This window comes from Manis pentadactyla, chromosome 6 (genome assembly GCF_030020395.1).
Source record: "Manis pentadactyla isolate mManPen7 chromosome 6, mManPen7.hap1, whole genome shotgun sequence".
Classification (NCBI taxonomy): Eukaryota; Metazoa; Chordata; class Mammalia; order Pholidota; family Manidae; genus Manis; species Manis pentadactyla.
The window spans coordinates 61,922,133-61,945,616 of record NC_080024.1 but is presented as its reverse complement, the minus strand read 5'-3'; the positions used below and the strand labels follow the sequence as shown (position 1 = coordinate 61,945,616).

General features: G+C 38.2%; 1 protein-coding gene across 1 annotated transcript in view; it reads right to left on the bottom strand.

The window, feature by feature from the left end:
* OLA1 (Obg like ATPase 1) overlaps positions 1–23,484 on the bottom strand; it is a 211,839-nt gene that overhangs the window by 164,144 nt on the left and 24,211 nt on the right. The window contains exon 4 of the mRNA XM_036876951.2: positions 19,704–19,831. Within this exon, the coding sequence (XP_036732846.1) occupies positions 19,704–19,831 (128 nt within the window). The remainder of the gene's footprint in view (positions 1–19,703; positions 19,832–23,484) is intronic.

Sequence of the window (23,484 nt, the reverse complement as noted above, 5' to 3'; positions counted from 1 at the left end):
AACAAAGAATAAACTGAAGGAACAAAACAGCGGCAGACTCATAGAACCCAAGAATGGACTAACGGTTACCAAAGGGAAAGGGACTGGGGAGGATGCGTGGGAAGGGAGGGAGAAGGGCAGGGAAAAAGAAGGGGGCATTATGATTAGCATGTGTAATGTGGGGGGGAGGCACAGGGAGGGCTGTGCAACACATAGAAGACAAGTAGTGATTCTACAACATCTTACTACGCTTATGAACAGTGACTGTTTTGGGGTACATTGGGGAAACTTGATGATGGGGAGAGTCTAGTAAATATAATGTTCCTCATGTAATTATAGATAAACGATGCAAAAAAAAAAAAAGAAAGAAACTAAACTCTTCCATGTAACTGGGAGAAAATAAGCATATATCCTTTTTCCTGATTCTTTTGCTTTTAAAGAAAAGCAATTACTTCTGGACACTGGGAACAAGGGGCAAACATGAAATATTATTGTGAACCTTATTTCCTATTTCCTATTTTGTTCATAATAAGTATACATCATTTACAGTTTTTGAATATAATGAATTTTTTTTTAAGTAACAGCATCATTTTGGTCATTTATAATCACAAAATAGAGTGCAATCTGATGAAACCAAAACTTTCTGCTCATAAGGTATAGGGGAGAGAGTGTAAACACAATTAAATTACAATTTTAACTGCACTGTGGAACGATGCTAATTTTTTCTAAAGCACAAGTTTTTGTACCTGAATTACATACAATTCAATCTATAACAGGTGAACACTTTTTGATACCAAGTATATAGCTGCTGATTTTATGTCAAATAACAGGAGGCTGGCATGACTAGCAGCTGTTTCCCTTTGCATTGGCAAATCACCAAAGGCATTTTGTTTAGTTGACTCTACACTGTGCATATTAAAACAATTGGTGTAAAGACAATAAAATTAGTAAGATTCTATTTTAAAAGGCTATGCTGCCTCAAGATGGCGGCATGAGTAGGGTAGCGGAAAACTCCTCCCAAAACCATATATTTTGAAAATACAGCAAATAAAACTATTCCTAAAAGAGTGACCAGAAGATACAGTACACCAGCCAAGCTACATCTACATCTGCAAGAACTCAACATGTCATAGAAAAAGGTAAGATATAAAGCTGTGACCTGGTGGGACCTGAGCACTACCCCCACCCCAGCTCACTGGTGGGAGGAAAAGAATCAGAGTGGGGAGGGAGTGGAAGCACAGAACTGCTAAATAACCAGCCCTAGTAATCTGCACTGGGAGCACAGACACACATTGCATGGTATATAAGATCTTAGAGGAACAGAAAAGCAAAATCCAAGACTAAGACTGCAAACAGGTTCCCACAGCCGGCTGACCTGGGACAAAAGAAAAGCAGGTGCTTCAAAAGTCTTAAAGGGACAAGGGTTTAACAGGTGGACAAAATCATCATCCTGGCGCACTGAGCCCAGCAGGCTAGGAACTTTAAGGAACTTCAGGCACCCTAACCCCATGGATGGCAATGAAGCTCTGAAGCTCTTTATGACAACAAGCAGCCTGCCATTCATGACCCCCCACGGGCACTGCAAGCAAACTGGCTGATCCACCATTATGGTGGAACAGCCGGGGAGGGGCCCCACCCACAGCAACCTCACAGAGACTTCTCCCAGGGCACGGCTAACTGGCCCAGACTCAGAGGCTACCCCTTGCCCGCAGTTGACGAGCACACAGAGCAGAAACTGGCACAGAGTCTGGAGGCACAGAAGGACTTTATTCTCAAGGTGAACACATGCTGCTCACCTGCAACCCATGCCAGTACCCAAGGTCATCCCGAGGGTCACCCCACTGACGGCATTTCAGGGCATAAACCCAGAGGCTGCCCCCTGCATGTGGTTGACCGGCACAGAAAGAGGAAGCCGGGACAGAGTCCAGGAAGCACATAGGGGCACTGTTCTCGCAAAGAACAGACGCTACTCACCTGCCACCACCGCCAGTGCCCTAGGCCATGCTAAGGGCCATCCCACCCACGGCAGCTCAGGGGATTAACCTAGAGGCTGTATCCTGCACCCGGTTGACCGGCACAGACAAGGAAAACAAGGGCAGATTCCAGAAAGCACAAAGGGGCTCTGTTCTCACGGAGAATACATGCTGCTCGCCTGCAACCATGGCCAGTGCCCTAGGCCATCCTGAAGGCCACCCTGCCCATGGTAGATCAGGGAACTACACAGGGGCTGCCCCCTGCACCCGGATAACCAGCACAGACACAGGAAACCGGCGCAGAGTCTGAGAAGCATTGTAGGGGCCCTGTTCTCAAGGAAACATGTGCTGCTGGGATGCAACCACTGCCAGTGCCCTAGGCCAACCCAAGGGCCACCCCACTATGACAGCTCAGGCAATTAACGCAGAGGCTGCTCCCTGTGTGCAGTTGCCCAGCACAGGAAGCAGAGAATGACACAGAGTTCGGTAAGGACAAACGGGGGCCGTTCTCACGGGAGAACACACACCGCTTGCCTGCAAACCCCAGCAGTGCTGTAGGCAATCCAAGGGCCACCCCACGCAAGGAAGTTCAGAGGATTAATGCAGAGGCTTCTCCCTGTGTGTGATTAACCGGCACAGGCAGTGGAGACAGGCAAGGTGACCAAAAAGTAGGAAGGGAGTTTGTTCTCCCAGCTGACACACACACCACTCGCCAGCAAACACTTCCATCCCATGAAAAGGCAGAAGAAGCTTGTTCAGTCCAAAATCCCTCAAACACCAGAGGGACTGGTGAGACTGAAATCACCAATTCTCCTGAAAAAGAATTCAAAATAAAACTCACAAACATGCTGATAGAGCTACAGAGAAATACGTAAGAGCTAAGGGATAAATTCAGGAGGGAGATAACAGAAATGAAACAAACAATGGAAAGATTTGAGAGCATACAGGACGAGGTACAAGAGACTGTTAATGGAACAGAATTCAGAGAACAGGAATACAGAGAAGCTGAGGAAGAGACAGATAAAAGGATCTCTAGGAATAAAAGAATATTAAGGGAACTCTGTGACCAACCAAAATGGAACAATATTTGCATTATAGGAGTACCAGAAGAAGAGAGAGAAAAAAGGATAGAAAGTGTCCTTGAAGAAATAATTGCTGAAAACTTCCCTAAACTGGGGGAGGAAATAGTTTCTCAGACCATGGAAGTCCACAGATATCCCAACACAAGGGACCCAAGGAGGACAACATCAAGATATACAATAATTAAAATGGCAAAGAACAAAGACAAGTACGGAGTAGAAAAAGCAGGCAGAGAAAGTAAACAGATTACGTACAAAGGAAAACCCATCAGGCTATCAACAGACTTCTCAGAAGAAACCGTAAAGGCCAGAAGGAAATGGCATGATAAATTCAATGCAATGAAACAAAAGGACCTCAAACCAAGAATACTGCATGCAGCAAGATTACCATTTAACTTTGAAGGAGGGATTAAACAATTCTCAGATAAGCAAAAGTAAAGGGAATTTACCTCCCATAAACCATCTGTACAGTGTATTTTAAAGGAACTGCTCTAGATGGAAGTGCTGCTAAGGCAAAATACGTGTCACAAGAGAAAATAAAACTACACCAAAGAAAGTAGACTAACCTAATAATAACAAAATGCAAAATAAAATGAGATATCCACAAAATCAGCCAAGGGAAACACAAAAGAGTACAGAATAAAACACCAAACATATAAAGAGTAGAGGAGTAAGAAAAAGAAGGGAGAGAAATAAAGAATCATCAGACTGTGTCTATAATAGCGTAAATAGTGAGTTAAGTTAGATGGTTAGATAATAAAGAGGATACCCTTGAACCTTTGGTAAACAAGAATCCAAAGCCTGCAATCGCAATAAGTACATATCTATCAATAATCACCCTAAATGTAAATGGACTGCATGTACCAATCAAAAGACACAGAGTAACAGAATGGATAAAAAAGCAAGACAATCTATATGCTGTCTACAAGAGACTCACTTTAAACCCAAAGACATACACACACTAAAAGTTAAGGGATGGAAAAAGATATTTCATGCAACTAATAGGGAGAGAAAAGCAGGAGTTGCAGTACTTACATCAGACAAAGTAGACTTCAAAACAAAGAGAGTCACAAGAGACAAAGAAGGACATTACATAATGATAAAGGGGTGAATCCAACAAGAAGATATAACCATTATAAATATCTATGCACCCAACACAGGAGCACCTACATATGTGAAACAAATACTAACAGAATTAAAAGGGGAAACAGAATGCAATGCATTCATTTTAGGAGACTTCAACATACCACCACTCACTCCAAAGGACAGATTCACCATACAGAAAATAAGTAAGGATACAGAAGCACTGAACAATACACTAGAACAGATGAACCTAACAGACATCTACAGAACTCTAAACCCAAACGCAGCAGAATACACATTCTTCTCAAGTGCACATGGAACATTTTCAAGAATAGACCACATACTAGGCCACAAAAAGAGCCTCAGTAAATTTAAAAAGACTGAGATTTTACCAACCAACTTCTCAGATCACAAAGGTATAAAACTAGAAATAAATTGTACAAAGAAAACGAAAAGGCTCACAAACACATGGAGGCTTAACAACATGCTCCTAAATGATCCATGGAGCAATGACCAAATTAAAACACAGATCAAGCAATATATGGAGACAAAAACAATAGCAAAATGACGCAACATCTGTGGGACGCAGTGAAGGCAGTTCTAAGAAGAAAGTATATAGGAATCCAGGCCTATTTAAAGAAGGAAGAACAATCCCAAATGAATAGTCTAAATCCACAATTGTTGAAACTGGAAAAAGAAGAACAAATGAGGCCCAAATTTAGCAGAACAAGGGACATAATAAAGACCAGAGAAGAAATAAATAAAATTGAGAATAAAACAACAGAAAAAATTAATGAAACCGAGAGCTGGTTCTTTGAGAAAATAAACAAAATAGATAAACACGAAGCCAGACATATTAAGAGAAAAAGAGAATGAAAAGCACATAAACAGAATCAGAAATGAGAAAGGAAATATCATGACGGACACCACAGAAATACAAAGAACTATTAGAGAATACTTTGAAAAAATATATGCTAACAAACTACATAACCTACAAGAAATGGACAACTATCTAGAAAAAAACAACGTTCTAAGAATGATCAAGGAAGAAACAGAAAATCTAAACAGACCAAATACCAGCAATAAATTTTAATCGGCAATCAAAAAACTACACAAGAACAAAATACCCACCCAGACGGATTCACTGCTGAATTTTATCAGACATTTAGAGAAGTTAAAATACCCATTCTCCTTAAAGTTTTCCAAAAAATAGAAGAGGAGGGAATACTCCCAAACTCATTCTATGAAGCCCGAATCACTCTAATATCAAAACCAGGAAAAGTCACCAGGAAAAAAAGAAAACTACAGACCTATATATATCCCTGATGAACATAGATGGAAAAATACTCAACAGAATACTAGCAGACTGAATTCAAAAACATATCGAGTATCATACACCATGATCAAGTGGGATTCATCCCAGGGATGCAAGGATAGTACAACATTTGAAAAAACATCAACATCATCCACCATATCAACAAAAGAAGGACAAAAACCACATGATTATCTCTATAGATGCTGAAAAAGTATTTGACAAAATTCAACATCCATTCATGATAAAAACTCTCAACAAAATGGGTATAGAGGGCAAGTACCTCAACATAATAAAGGCCATATATGACAAACCCACAGCCAACATCATACTTAACAGCGAGAAGCTAGAGCTTTTCCCCTAAGACCGGGAACATGACAAGGATACCCAATCTGCCTGCTTTTATTCCACATAGTTCTGGAGGTCCTAATCACAACAATCACACAACACAAAGAAATAAAAGGCATACAGACTGGTAAGGAAGAAGCCAAACAGTCACTGTTTGCAGATGACATGATATTGTACATAAAACAACCTTAAAGGATCCACTCCAAAACTACTAGATCTAATATCTGAATTCAGCAAAGTTGAAGAATCCAAAATTAGTACACAGAAATATGTTGCATTCCTATACATTAATGATGAACTTGCAGAAAGAGAAATCAGAAAAACAATTCCATTCAGAACTGCATCAAAAAGAATAAAATACATAGGTATAAATCTAACCAAGGAGGTGAAAGACCTATACCCTGAAAACTACAAGACACTCTTAAGAGAAACGGAAGAGGACTCTAATAAATGGAAATTCCTCCCATGCTTTGGTAGGAAGAATTAATGTTGTCAAAATGGCCATCCTGCCTAAAGCAATCTACAGATTCAATGCAATCTCTATCAAAATACCAACAGCATTCTTCAACAAACTGGAACAAATACATCTAAAATTCATATGGAACCACAAAAGACCCCAAATAGCCAAAGCAATCCTGAGAAGGAAGAATAAAGCAAGGGGGATTATGCTCCCAGACTTCAAGCTCTACTACAAAGGCACAGTAATCAAGACAATTTGGTATTGGCACAAGAAAAGACCCACAGACCAGTGGAACAGAATAGAGAGTCCAGATATTAACCCAAACATATGGTTAATTAATATACGATAAAGGGGCCATGGATATACAATGGGGAAATGACAGCCTCTTCAATAGCTGGTGTTGGCAAAACTGGACAGCTACATGTAAGAGAATGAAACTGGATTACTGTCTAACCCCACACACAAAAGTAAACTAAAAATGTATCAATGACCTGAAAGTAAACATGAAACCATAAAACTCTTAGAAAAACACATTTATTGTCTAACCCCATACACAAAAGTAAACTAAAAATGGATCAATGACCTGAATGTAAATCGTGAAACCATAAAACTCTTAGAAAAAAACATAGGCAAAAATCTCTTGGACATAAACATGAGCAACTTCATGAACATATCTCCCTGGTCAAGGGAAACAAAAGCAAAAAATGAACAAGTGGGCCTATATCAAACTAAAAAGCTTCTGTACAGCAAAAGACACCATCAGTAGAACAAAAAGACATCCTACAGTATGGAATTATATATTCATAAAGGACATATTGGATAAGGGGTTGACATCCAAAATAAATAAAAAACTCATGCACTTCAACAAACAAAAAGCAAGTAATCCAATTAAAAAATGGGCAGAGGATCTGAACTTTTTCACAGAAGAAATTCAGATGGCCAATAGGCACATGAAAAGATCCTCCACACTGCTCATCTTCAGAAAAATGCAAATTAAAACCACAATGAGGTATCACCTCACACTAGTTAGGATGGCCATCATCCAAAAGACAAACAAAAACAAATGTTAGCAAGGATGGGGAAAAAGGGGAACCCAACTACACTGCTGGTGGGAATGTAAATTAGTTCAACCATCATGGAAAGCCGTATGGAGGTTCTTCAAAAACTAAAAAATAGAAATACCATTTGACCCAGGAATTCCAGTTCTAAGAATTTACCCTAAGAATGCAAGAGCCCAGTTTGAAAAAGACATATGCACCCCTATATTTATTGCAGCACTATTCACAATAGCCAAGAAATGGAAGCAACCTAAGTGTCCATCAGTAGATGAATGGATAAAGAAGATGTGGTACATATATACAATGGAGTACTATTCAGCCATAAGAAGAAAACAAATGCTACCATTTGCAACAACATGGATGGAGAGGGTATTATGCTCAGTGAAGTAAGCCAGGTGGAGAAAAACAAGTATCAAATGATTTCACTCATCTGTGGAGTCTAAGAGCAAAGAAAGAACTAAAGGTACAAAACAGCAGCAGACTCAAAGAACCCAAGAAAAGACTAACAGTTACCAAAGGGAAAGGGACTGGGAAGAATGGGTGGGAAGGGAGGGAGAAGGGGGAAAAAAGGGGCATTACAATTATCACACACAATGTAGGGGAGGGGCACAGGGAAGGGAGTATAACACAGAGAAGATAAGTAGTGATTTACCTTAGCATAAGTAGCATCTTATTACGCTGATCGACAGTGACTATAATGGGGTATGTGGTGGGGACTTGATAATGGGGGGAGCCTAGTAATCATAAAGTTGCTCATGTAATTGTACATTAATGATACCAAAATTTTAAAAATAGAAAAATAAAAAGACTATGCCTCTTTCCCTATCATCATTTTTATCCTTGGAAAAAGCCCAGATGAAATGAAATACTCAACTCTCAATGACATTACCTCAATCTTTTCATCTTTCAAAGCCCCGCTTAGGTTAGGTGACCAATTCCTGACTCTACCTGGCAAGGGCAAAGATAAGGTTCCCTCAGGTTCTCAGAGGGAAAGAGGAAACTGGATAATTTTCCCTCACCAAGAACACATAGAATGGGGAAGAGATAACTACATACAAAGAAATTAGTTTGTTACTAGGACAAAGATGTATGAAGGCAGTCCTGCTTTCCATTCTTCCCCTGAATATACACGCACACAGAATATACACACACACAGCCTCCATTCCTCCCCTGAATATACACACACACAGTATACTACACTAAGGTCTCTTAAAAATGCAAGTATCACTTTATGGCAGAACAGACCATACAAACTTAATGCTGTGGAAGCAATCAAGGAAGCAACTTCTTTAACAGAGCCCACTAATTAACTTATCTGAGAGTGAACTCCTTAACCAAACCATCCTGACAGAACCATCCTGATTAGACCAACGTAAAAATCAGAACTTTTACAGATATAGAAATAGATCACTGATAACTGTTCAATCACATTCTAAACCAAAGCCATTTCATTAATACAGAACTTTTGAGAACTGTATTTGATTCAGTTGTGCATACCCTTACATTGGTATTTAAATTAGAAAATTCATCATGCTAAGATCACAATACTACAGGTTCACTTTTAAGAAGCCAAGGATCTAAAGTAAAAAAGAAAAGTCACCCATCTCTCCCTCCAGCACAACTCTAATCTCCATGAATCTACCAACAATTGAAGGTATCTTCTTCAAATTTCTTTCTGTGACTATGGTGTAGAGCTGAGCTGTCCAATACTGTAGCAACTAGCCACATGTGGCTGTTAAATACTTGAAATGTGGCTAGTCCCAAAGGAGATGTGCTGTAAGAGTAAATTAGATTTCAAAGACATAGTATCAAAAACACAGCAATACTTCTTCATATTGACTACATGCTGAAATAGAATTCTTGATAGATTAAATGCATTATTAAAAATTAATTTCACCTTTCACTTTTCAAAATGTAGCTATGCAAGTCCAGGGAGAGGAAATCCCGGGGCAAAATACCTCTAAAATCAAAATCAGTCAAAGGGAGAAATAAAGTTTAAAATCTAGTTACTGCTTACAAACTGCAGTCCGGGGCTGTCTCTCTCTCCTACTCCAGCAGAAGCAAAACCAGTACTTCCCCTCACCTCTCAGGTACAGATAAGCCCTCTGTTGCCCAGATAATTACCAACTGATATGGAGATGAACTTCTCTCCATCCCTGAGGAGTGCCTATTGATATGTAAATACACCAAAGCCATACATCTCTCCACCTCTGAGAACTAAAGTCAGGTGAGATATTTTGGAAATATTACAATTTTACCCACAAGCTATCAGAAAATTTAAAATTACACATGTAGCTCACATTTATGGTTCATATTATTTTTCTCTTCATCAGCACTGGTGTGAAAGCTAACAGTGCAAGTTTTGAAGTCAGACTTGCCTTGCTCAGTACTACAGCCAATTATACCATCTACCAACTGTGGCACCTTAGGCAAATTTCCTAACTTTGTACCTACCTGTGACTTGTTTTGAGAATTAAATTAAATTCCTCACTTAAAGCATTCAGCACAAAGTCTAGCACATAGGAAGTGCTCAATAAATATTTGATAGCAACTAGAGAACAAAACCTATAACCTAATTCTTTTAAAATCACTATACAACACCTGTCTCTTCAGAAGTCTCCTGATACGCTTATAGGTCACTATATATTGTTCTCAGCCAGTACTCTGAAAAAAAAATATCTATAAAGCATATGAATTTTCTTTCTATCTCACAGACACACAAATACATGGATCTTAAACATGTTTAATATATAGATTCTACACGTTCAGACCTAAAAATGTACAAATGCAGTGTGATAGAAAGACTGATTAAGAGATAGAACTTTAATGAAGAAAGACAAGCTCTATTTCCAATTTACTAGCTATGTGCTTTAGAAAACTACTTAACCTTTCCAATGTCAATATCCTCATCTGTACAACTGGGACAACACCAATTCCAAAGAATTGTTAAAGTTAAATAGAATAATGTATTAGAAAGAGTCTAACAGTGCCTAACACATACCATGTGTTTAATCATTTCCCTTCTTCAGAGGAAATTAAAATAAAGTGCCAACAATTCAGACACATGCTATAATGTTCATGTTGACTTGCTTGCTATGCCACAAACTGCCAACGCTTATTCATACCCTGAAGAGGTGGTTTAAAAACATACTAACTACAGAGGATTAAAGATGGTGGCATGAGAGGTGAGGCAGAGGCTTCCTCCTAAAACCGCATATAATACGAAAATATGATTAATATAACTAATGCTGAAAGAGCAACAGGAAAGAGGGCTGCATCAGACCGCATATACCTGGAGAAAAGAACAAACTTCATGGAACAGGGTAACCAAAAGCCGTGGATCTCCTCTACCCCAGCTCACCTACTGTGGGAGGAAGAGAAACGAAGTGGGAAAGGAGTGGAAGCCTGGGACACCTGAACACCCAACTCTGGAGATCTGCTCTGGGAGCACAAACCTACATTTCATGGTGCTCTCATGATTACGGGGTTAGAAAGCTAAGACAGGCAGAATACCTGGAAAGACTGAGATTCCAGCCACTTGTGGAAAGTAGGGATCCGTATCCAGCTGCTCTGGGACAAAAGAAAGGCAGGCAGTCTGAGAGACTTCCTAACAAGAGGGCTGTTAAAGGGGTAAGGATGGCACAGAGCTTCCCACTAGTGAGAAACGACAGGTAGACAAAATTGACTGGGTGCACTCTACCCAGCAGGTTGGGAGCTTAAACAATCTTCAGGCATTCCAGCCCCCTGGCTGGCTATGCAGCTCCAAGGACCCCCTCCATGATATGCAGCCGGCTGCACCTTCCTCCCACCCAACATCAACTGGCTTGCAAACCGGCAAACCCTACCCTGGCGTTAGGCCAACCAGAGGGAAGCCCAGCCTATGGCAGCAACAAATGCAAAGCATAGAGGCTTATACCTGTGTGCCGGCCCACTGGTTCTGGCAGTGGAGACAGGCATAGCAGCTGGGAAGCAGGAAACAGCTCTTTCCTCCCCCAGAGGCATTAACACCACTCCCTGTGACCCCGGACATTGCTCCAGGGACTGAGCAGCTCCAGAGAGTAGAGCTTCTGGGCACTAGAGCGCACCACATACAAATATGACACGTCAAAGGAACCTGGTTCACAGTGAAATTATGAATAAACCAGAAAAAAATTCAAATGAAATCAACCTCATGAATCTTTCTGAAAGAGATTTCAAAATAAAAATCATTAACATGCTCATGTAGGTACAGAAAAATTTTCAAGAACTCAGGAATTAATTCCAGTCAGAGATCCAATCATTATGGAACACAGTATGAGAAATGAAACATACAGTGGAAGATTTTAAAAGCAGATTAGATACAGTGGAGGAGACGATAAATGAAAGACAAATTAGAGAAGAGGAACACAAAGAAGCTGAGGCGCAAAGAGAAAAAAGGATCTCTAAGAATGAAAAAATAATGAGAGAACTGTGTGACCAATCCAAACACAACAATATTCTCATTATAGGGGTTCCAAAAGAAGAAGAGAGAGAAAAAGGGATAGAAAGTGTCTTTGAGGAGGTAACTGCCAAAAACTTCCCCAATCTGGGGAAGGAGATAGTCTCTCAGGCCATGGAGACGCACAGATCTCCCAACACAAAGGAACCAAGGAAGACAACACTAAGACATATAATAATTAAAATGGCAAAGACGATGCATGAGGACAGACTATTAAAAGCAGCCAGAGAGAGAAATAAGATCATATACAAAGGAAAGCCTATTAGGCTATCATCACACTTCTCAGCACAAACCTTACAGGCGAGAAGGGAGTGGCATGATGTATTTAATGCAATGAAGCAGAAGGGCCTTGAACCAAGAATACTTTATCTGGCAAGATTATCATTTAAATTTGAAGGAGGGATTAAACAATTTCCAGATAAGCAAAAGCTGAGAGAATTTAGCTCCCACAAAAAGTGTATTTTGGAAAGACTGCTATAGATGGAAGTGTTCCTAAGGTTTAATAGCTGTCACGAGAGGTAATAAAATCACAGTAAAGAAAGTAGAGCAGTTAATTAATAAGCAAATGCAAAACTAAATCAACTACCCCAAAGTCAATCAAGGGATAGACCAACAGTACAGAATATGATACCTAATATATAACGAATGGAGGAGGAAAAAAAAAGAACCTTTGGATTGTGTTTGTAATAGCATACTAAGTGAGTTAAGTTAGACGGTTAGAGAGTAAAGAGGCTACCCTTGAACCTATGGTAACCACAAATCTAAAGCCTGCAATGGCAATAAAATACATACCTATCGACAATCACCCTAAATGTAAATGGTCTGAATGCACCAATCAAAAGACACAGACTCACTGAATGGATAAAAAAACAAGACCCATCTGTATGCTGCCTACAAGAGACTCACTTTAAACCCAAAGACATACACACACTAAAAGTTAAGGAATGGAAAAAGATATTTCATGCAACTAATAGGGAGAGAAAAGCAGGAGTTGCAGTACTTACATCAGACAAAGTAGACTTCAAAACAAAGAGAGTCACAAGAGACAAAGAAGGACATTACATAATGATAAAGGGGTGAATCCAACAAGAAGATATAACCATTATAAATATCTATGCACCCAACACAGGAGCACCTACATATGTGAAACAAATACTAACAGAATTAAAAGGGGAAACAGAATGCAATGCATTCATTTTAGGAGACTTCAACATACCACCACTCACTCCAAAGGACAGATTCACCATACAGAAAATAAGTAAGGATACAGAAGCACTGAACAATACACTAGAACAGATGAACCTAACAGACATCTACAGAACTCTAAACCCAAACGCAGCAGAATACACATTCTTCTCAAGTGCACATGGAACATTTTCAAGAATAGATCCTATACTAGGCCACAAAAAGAACCTCAGTAAATTAAAAAAGAATGGAATTGTACCAACCAGTTTCTCAGACCACCAAGGTATGAAACTGGAAACAAATTGCACAAAGAAAATGAAAAATCCCACAAACAAATAGAGGCTTCACAACATGCTCCTAAATAACCAATGGATCAATGACCAAATAAAAACAGAGATCAAGCAATATATGGAGACAAATGACAACAATAATTCAACACCAGAAAATCTGTGGGACACAAAAAGGCCATGCTAAGAGGAAAGTATATTGCAATACAGGCCTACCTCAGGAAAGAAAAACAATCCCATAAACAGTCTAAACTCACAATTAATGAAACAAGACAAAGAAAAATAAATGAGGCCCAAAGTCAGTAGAAGGAGGGATATAATAAAGATTATAGCAGAAATAAATGAAATTGAGAAGAATAAAACAATACAAAGAATCAATGAAAGCAAGAGCTGGTTCTTCAAGAAAATAAACAAAACAGATAAATCCCTAGTCAGACTTACCAAGAAAAAAAGAAAGTCTACACACATAAACAGAATCACAAATGAGAAAGGAAACACCACAGACATACAAAGAATTATTAGAGAATACTATGAAAAATAATATGCTAACAAACTGGATAACCTAGAAGAAATGGACAACTTTATAGAAAAATACAACCTTCCAAGGCTGACCCAGAAAGAAACAGAAAATCTGAACAGATCAATTACCAACAATGAAATTGAATTGGTAATCAAAAAACTACCGAAGAACAAAACGCCCACACCAGATGGCTTCACCACTGAATTTTATCAAACATTTAGTGAAGACCTAATACCCATCCTCCTTAAAGTTTTCCAAAAGTATAAGAGTAGGAAATACTCCCAAATTTTTTCTATGAGGCCAGCATCACTCTAATACCAAAACCAGGCAAAGACCCCATCAAAGAAGAAAATTACAGACCAATATCCCTGATGAACATAGATGCAAAAATACTCAACAAAATATTAGCAAACTGAATTCAAAAATACATCAAAAAGATCATCTATCATGATCAAGTAGGATTATTCCAGGGATGCAAGGATGGTACAACATTTGAAAATCCATCAACATCATGCAACACATCAACAAAAAGGACAAAAACCACATGATCATCTCCATAGATACAGAAAAAGCATTTGACAAAATTCAACATCCATTCATGATAAAAACTCCCAACAAAATGGGTACAGAGAGCAAGTACTTCAACATAATAAAGGCTATATATGACAAACCCACAGCCAACATCATACTTAACGGCAAGAAGCTGAAAGCTTTTCCTTTAAGATCCGTAACAGGACAAGAATGCTCACGCTCTTCAATTTTACTCAGCATAGTTCTGGAGGTCCTAGCCACGGCAATCAGACAAGACAAAGAAATAAAAGGCATCCAAACTAGCAAGGAAGAGGTTAAACTGTCCCTGCTTGCAGTTGACATGATACTGTACATAAAAAACCCTAAAGAATCCACTCCAAATCTACTAGATTGAATATCTGAATTCAGCAACGTTACAGGATACAAAATTAATACACAGAAATCTGTTGCATTCCTATACACTAATGATGAACTAGCAGAAAGAGAAATCAGGAAAACAATTCCAGTCACAGTTGCATGAAAAAGAAAAAAAATACCTAGGAATAAACCTAACCAAGGAGGTCAAAGACCTACCTATACTCTGAAAACTACAAGACACTCATCAGAGAAATTAAAGAAGATACCAATAAATGGAAACACATCCCGTGCTCATGGATAGGAAGAATTAATATTGTCAAAATGGCCATCCTGCCTAAAGCAATCTACAGATTCAATACAATCCCTATAAAAATACCAACAGCATTCTTCAACGAACTAGAACAAATAGTTCTAAAATTCATATGGAACCACATAAGATCCCTAATAGCCAAAGCAATCCTGAGAAGGAAGAGTAAAGCAGGCGGAATTACGCTCCATGACTTCAAGTTATACTACAAAGCCACAGTAACCAAGACAACTTGGTACTAGCACAAGAACAGAAGTATAGACCAATGGAACCAACTAGAGAGCCCCATATAAACCCAACCATGTACGGTCAATTAATATATGATAAAGTAGCCATGGACATATAACGGGGAAATGACAGCCTCTCCAACAGCTGCTGTTGGCAAAACTGGACAGCTACGTGCAAGAGAAGAAACTGGATTATTGTTTAACCCCATACACAAAAGTAAACTTGAAATTGATCAAAGACCTCAATGTAAGTCATGAAAACATAAAACTATTAGATGACAACATAGGCAAAAATCTCCTGAATATAAACATGAGCAACTTCTTCCTGAACGCATCTCCTCAAGCAAGGGAAACAAAAGCAAAAATGAACCCATGGGACTACAAGTGCCAAATGATTTCCCTCATTTGTGGAGTACGACAATGAAGCAAAACTGAAGGAACAAAACAGCAGCAGACTCACAGACTCCAAGAATGAACTAGTGGCTACCAAAGGGGAGGGGTGTGGGAGGGCAGGTGGGGAGGGAGGGAGAAGGGGAATGATGGTATTATGTTTAGTACACGATGCAGGGTTTCACAGGGAAGACAGTGTAGCACAGAGAAGGCACATAGTGGATCTGCGGCATCTCACTACACTGTTGGGCATTGACTGCATGGGGTATGGGTGAGGACTTGATATTATGGGTAAATGTAGTAAGCACATTGTTTTTTCATGTGAAACCTTCATAAGAGTGTATACCAATAATACCTTAATAAAAAATTTAAATAAATAAATAAAATAAAAAAATAAAAACATACTAACTCTACAGTCTTCTCTATTTCCTCTACTTTCTCCCTTGTATGAATTGGAGCTACTACTGTATAACAGTATAGGTTATACTCCAGAAAAAAAAAATAACTTCAGGAAAACAAATAATATGACTCTAGCCCTCTGATTTTATCAAGCTCTGAGAGAGGCAGAAGATTGCTTCCAAATTACTGCTTTCATGCAAACTAACAACAAACATTACACATTAGGCTCTGCCCACAAAGATGCAATAAATTTTCTGTTTAATGCTAGGAAAGGTTATCTTTTCTGATATATGTATCATACATATATAAAATTAGATAACCTGTAACTCCACTCTTTGCCTTGGCTGTCACAGTTCACAGCAGTAAGATGTATTAACAGTTTCAATATTTTATTTTACATGGGTTATGTGTTACCATGTACTACACTCCTGACCATCTATCTACACACCATTCCTTTTAAGTCTCATTCTTCATTAATTGGCCTTCATCATTTTCCTATTGTTTTAATATTTGTCTTTTACGGTAAGACAGCTGGAATTCATTTTAGAAGTCAGCAGAGCAAAATAGAAAGCACAACTGAAGTTCACACAAAAAGTTCAAAATAAATCCACAGGCAGAAAACTTAACTTTAACAAGCAGCTGGAGAACAGAACTTACGGAAGAACAGGGCATTCATTATATATCCCATACTCCCATGCTTACCACCACAATCACACACACACACACACACACACGCGCGCGCGCACGCATGCACACATACACACATCAACTTAGGTGAAAATAAACTATATTTGAAAATTTGTTTTCTAAAACTATTAATGATTCTATACTTATTATTAACAGTTCTGAAATCTGAAACACCTATGTTTCTAAATTTGGAACAAAACTGTCCCACAGCTCAAAGCAGAACTCTTATTTCTAGCCTACAAGGTCATGTCTCTAAGTACCTGTTGAGAAACTTTAACAAGTTTCATCTATTAATAGCTTGACAGTAGGTGCAGTGAAACTGCCAAAGGTGCAGTCCTTCAGATAATGCACAAATGCCTTCTCTTCCTGTTGAAATCTCACCTCAAAACTTCTAATGCCAGCTTTAAAAAGCTAAGAATTCAATGAAATCAATAGCCTCATCATGTTTAAAGCTTTAAAAATCTAACAATAGGAAGTTATATTGCTTCTTTTTGGAAACAGTTCACATTGGCTCACTCAATCCTAAGAGAAAAAAATTGATCATTTTTCTAAACAAAACACCTGCTATCAAAAGTTACTGCATGTTATGAATCTTAAAAGAATTTTGCTTCCCATAGTATGGTTGCTGTTTTCCCTATTCTGTGTCGAATCTCTGGCAAACAGCCTTATTGAGGAGAAATATTTTTAGAGGAACTCTAAGAAAAGCCTATTATGTCCCATCTCTTCTTCACAAAGTCTCTCAAATATGCTTTTCCCTTCAACTGCCACTACCAGTTTTCTGAAATCCAGCCCTTATTATTGCCTCCATGAAATACAACAACCTCCTGGCTATTCTTTTTGTCCCAAACCTCCTCCCACTCTAATCCATTCAGAGTTATTGATATGTACTTGCTGGACATCAATTCTGTTAACTAAGTGACATAATTCCGCGTATCAGCCTTAAAAAGGACTGATGCAGAAGGGTGAAGGAAAGGCCCCATGACCATATCTGCCCTGTGGGCAACACAGTGCAAGTGCATGTACAAATGCATCCTGCTGTACACTTCAGATCTGTATGTTTCATGCACTTTACTATATATATTTTATAGCTCTATTAAAAAAAAGGGAAAATAAACTAGAAGAAAACAATTGTGAATATTTACCTGATCATGAGGAGGATAAGAACTTCCCAAATGCAAAAGTAACAGTAGAAATCAAAGGAAAAGACTGATAAAAATATTTTCAACACAGATGACACATCTAATTAATATATCCCCCTGTGCCTGTGCTGCATGAAAAAACTCTAGAAGAGGGATCAACAAACTAAGATTTGTGCTCTATTTTTGTATGACCCCAGAACTAAGAATGATTTTTTTCATTTTTTAAGTTTTACAAACACAACACACACATACACAAGAACATTCCACAGAGCAAAACATTTACTATTTGGCCCATTAAAGAAACAGTTTCCCAACCCCTGCTCTAAAAAAATAGCCCAACAAACTAATATATGCCATTACTTATGAAGGACAAACAGAAGAATCATTACACTTATTAATGGCTGCCCCAGCTCTGAAAATTTTAAGTCAAATATCCCTCTTTAGCCATACATCCCTTTGTACCCAGCATATCTGTTCTTGAACTTCATCAGGAAATCAGATCCATGGGCTTTCCATTTTCTAGCCCTCCCCTATTTTCACTCCTACCCTATGCTGAGCATTTTAGCTCAATTGCTCTCACACCCAAACCTTCAGTTCTCTTGCTCCCATCCTCCTGTCACACCTGCTCTATCAATCCTACTTCCTTAAAGACATCGATCTGAATGTCCCAGGTACACACATTCAAAAACTGTCTCACACTGAACTCTCAACTCTCTTCCAAGACTTGCTGCTCCTTCTGTATTTAACATCTCAGTGAATGGCATCAAGATTCATTCAACTGGCCCAGTCCAGAATCCCAGAGTCACACTTGATTCTACCCTCTCTTTGAAACCCTCACATCAATCACCAGAACCAGTGAAAAAGCAAACAGCCAACAGACAGGCTCTGAGTAACATTACATAACTGAATTCCTCAGCTCTCCCACCCCCGCCACCCCACGAGTAACCTTATTCTTTGTCTGCACTGCAATCCTTCCAGAAGGTGTTTCCATACCTTCACCCCAGGGAAGCTACCCGGATCAGTGCTTCTCAAACTACCTATGGTGGGCTTTTGTAAAATATAATAAAAATGAATTACTAGGCAAATAAATTGTTTTCAAAAAAGACATACAAAAATACAAGCACAATTTCTTAATTAGATTCAAATGATTAAAAAAAAGTTAGCCAAATTGCTATAAAATTTTCTTACAATGCTCATTTTCAATTGCTAAAGTCAGCTAGTTGAAACTAACAAAAGCACTACACCAGAAGCACAGCTGGCCCCCACCTCTGACTTGTGTTCCCTGCGCTTGCATTAATTTGCTCATTATTATACTATTACCCTAAGTGTAGTCTTGAGCTAAGCCTTAACCTAAACCTTTCTATTCTGTCACAGAATTACTTGGCTCACTTTTGTAGTCAAAAGAACACAAACCAACCCACAGCTCTACCTGTTCTCTCTCTTTGCTTTATATCCCCTCTCCATTCAGGACTAGTCCAGCTATAGTTTCTCCTTAATCCTCTCATCTCTAATAAATAAGCTGGATACCCTTCTCTCCTCTGAAATAATGGAATCCCCTCCTTCATCAATTCTGCCTTCTCAATGTATGGAAAAGCAAGAATGCAGAAAAGTTCTACAAGCTAACAAAATTTCAAAAGTTCTTTAATAATCAACAAAATTACTTCCATATAGAAACACTTCTCAATACAGGGGATAAAATTCAAACAGCAGAGTACACACTTGCTATGGAGTAAGCTTTCTTATACGGAGATGATGCCAAACAACACTGAAGTCACAATTAACAAACAAATCCATGATTTACCTTGTGAAGCATAGCAAATCAGTCATTTCCAATTTTATTTCACCAGTAATGGAAAGAAAAGAGTGATCATGATTAAATCAATCACGTAAATAAACTGTACTTACGTGTTAAATGAAAGATTCCATCACAGGCACTAATATGAGATAAAAAGGCATTTCCCAGGCCTTGTCCATTATGAGCTCCTTTCACAAGGCCAGCAATATCCACTACATTTAAAAAGGCAGGAATTTTGCTGAAAAACAAAAGATGGTTCGATTACAAATAGTGCTAATAATCTGTTTATTAACCAAATAGATTCCCCAAACATTTTACATGAATTCTTTTCTATCTAGAATAATGTTTACAAGACTATTGATGATTTCAAAAATTAATACCAAAAAATTTTAAGAAATAATCTTTTAATATATTAGGGCTTTCTTACATAGGAAAATGAAGGAAAAAAACCCATAAAGAAGAATAAATGGTTTTATTGTGCCTAAGATTAAAACTCCTATCATTAATTTTACTACACTCTTCTGTTGGCAAATATACATGCCCACACACAAAAGGAGCAGAAAACATTTAAAGAGTACACCAATACATAGACTCATATAAGTGGTTACCAAGGGGGAGGGTTTTGAGTGGGGGAGAAGGGAGGAGGGGAAAAAGGGGCACAATAATTCACAATCACATATAAGTTGGTCACAAGGACGGTAGTACAGCATGGGGAATATAGTTAATGATTCTGTAACATCTTACTATATTGATAGTGACTGCATTAGAGGGGGTAAGGATTAATAATATGGGTAACTATTGAACCACTGTGTTATATATTTGAAACCAACTTAAGATTGTGTATCAATGATACTTTAATTAAAAAAAGAAGAAGAAGAGGAAGAGAGAGGAGACCACCCCCACCCCCACCCTATGGGTAGGCACAGGGATAAGGCTGTTGTCTACAAGCAGGGGAGAGAGTGCACATCAGAACCCAACCACACTGGCACTCTGGTCTCAGACTACAGGATGCCATAACTGTGAGAAAATAAATATCTGTTTATTTAAAAAAGAAGAGTACACTGATCCGAGGCAAGGTATTTTCACACAGAATAGGCCAACATACTTAGTACCAGGCACTGGACTAAGTGCTTTACATTTATCATCATTTCAAAGTTCAAAACAACTCCATAAGGCAGTTCCTATTTAGTGAACCCACTTCACAGATGAAAAAAATAAGCCTTAGAGGAGTTAAAAAATATACTGCATACACAATCACTCAGCTAGTAGTGACAAAGATTCAAACACAGGATATCTGGATTTACATTTAATCACCATATAGGTTAAATAGACAAAAAAATGCATGCAATGATGTAATCCAGTTATTAGCGTAGAAATAATCTAGTTGTTAACAAAATTGTATGTATGCATGAATGTATGAAAATAATCTATGCATTGCTCAAAGTAACAGCACAGTTAATTCAAGTGAGAAACCAAGTTAGGAAAACCATTTGGCCATGAAGAAATGGATATTAAAGTATATGAGTAAATAAAGCTACTTTCTAGTATGTATCCTTTGTCACTTTTCAAGAGTATTCATTTTTCAGAACATCAATTTCACTACGTGATAAAATACAACATATAAGTTCCACATAATAACTCCCTATTGTCTGCATGGAAAATGAGTCCTTTTAAAGAAACTTCCACAAAAATGTTTTATACAAACAGAAAATACTTGAAAACTGTTAGCAGCTCCACAAAAAACAAAATGTGGTCAGGTTTTTTGTTGGATGTTGTGGTGGCCTCCCCAGCATCCTCTGCCACGTCTTTTGGTAACTATACTGATTTTTATTTGGCTAGCCATACTTTCCCAACATAGCCAAGCGTTTAGGGAAGCTGGCTCTACCCCTAACTCCAGAAGGGGGGCATGTAGCTTAGGCCTATATCAAGCGGTGTAATCTCATCCCATAGGCACAATTAATGCTCCTCGGGCCTACACCTTGCCCCATTTGCCTAAAAAAATTTAAGATGTTTGCTGGAGAGGGTTGGGGGTTCTTAAATAGAAACTCAATCTTCTTAGAGAGCTTCTAGAAGCAAACCCCTCTGCCTTCACTCTGAACATGGACAAGTATACAGTTCCAAGATTTGAGAGACACCCTGTGACCACAACAGAGGGCAATCTTAGGATCAAGATAATAAAGTGAAACGGAGAGGTGAAAGAAGCCAGGTCCTTTGATGGCATAACCGAGTTACGGAAACCCGCACTAAAAATGCCATGCTACCTGTTACAAACCCAATCATTTTTTTAAGTCAGTTGTTAAGTGCAACCAAACTAGATCTAAATGATAGTATTTCTAAAAACTAAAACTACCATATAATAAATATTAAGTACAGCTGCATGGATATGAGTGGAAAGGCACACTGAATCTGATGTGAGAGGCCCTGGTTCTATTCGTGGTTGACACTAACTGTCTGTGTGACCTCAGACAAATCATTTCACCTTTTCTGGGCCTCAGTTTCTTTTTAACAGGAAACTAGACACAATAACCTATAGCTCTGAGATTCCATTTTCTAATGAAAATGAGTTTCTTTTTTTTTTATTTGGTATCATTAATCTACAGTTAATTACATGAGCAACTCTCAATTACATCATTTTTTTTACTTTTTTATTTTTTTTTGGTATCATTAATCTACTATTACATGAGCATGAAAATGAATTTAATTCTGATTCTTGATTTAAGGCTAGGATAAAGGTTTAAATTACTAATACATATCTCAAAAAGTAAAAATTTGAACTTAATTCAAAGATTTTTTTATGTACTATACCAATTATCTTGTGACTACTTGAGCAAAATGTTTTTAGACAATATGAAATTTCCCTGAAATTAAAATAATAAGATTAAAAATCTTTTTAATCACTGTAGTATAATGAATAGAGAATACCAAAAACATTTTATAAGTTTTTCTTCAGTAGAAACAGACTGAAATGATGAGCGGGATTTTTCTTTCACCAAAAAAAATTAAAAAATCAAGAAGTTGCAATAATAACAGAGAAGTCTGGGGTAGCAAAAAGAAATATTATGAATTATTGTCAATTCTTATTTGCTTGCCCACAAAGAGGCCAAAATTAAGCTAAGGAGAAAATGAAAATGGTTTCCGATTCTTTTTATTTCCACGAAAGCATTTAATCAATGTTCGCCAATAAGGAAAAGTAAGGAAAATTTTGAAATATTAATTTCCGCATTGCCTGAAATTTCCACAAATTTGAAGCCCAAGCACTTTAATTATTGATATTGTTCTCTTCAGGTCTCTGGAAATTTTCAGCAATGTTACATGACCACACAGTCCAGTAGTGGCAAAGGCCCACACAAGGTGAGAGTCAGAGTGAGGAGAGAAGGTAGCAGCAGGAGCCTGTATAAGGAAGGCCCTGGGGCAGGAGAGAAATCCAGCAGCAGCCAGGGCCCAAGCCAGACTCCAAACTGGGTGACAAACCTGGAGGTCAAGAGACTAGCTACATATAAAGGGTTTGAGAAATAAGCACATTATTGGGACAACTGAGAAGTCTAATCAAATCTGTGAATTAGACAGTAATACTGGGTCGGTGTTAATGTTCTGACTTTGACAGTTTACTGCAGTTCTGTAGGAGAATGTCTACATTCAGTAAACACAAACAAGAGCAATGTGACATCATATCTGCTACTTATTCTCAGAGGTTCGGAGAGATTTGGGTGAAGGGTTTATAAGCATTCCATGTGTAATTTTACCTCTTTTATGTAAATTTAAAATCATTTATACTTAAAGTTTTTTTAAAAGAACACAGAAGTCAGCTTGAGGAATCAATTCAGGGGATATGACTAGAGCTATATCCAGTGACTCTGACATTATAACCAGTTGAGTGACACCAATTTGAAT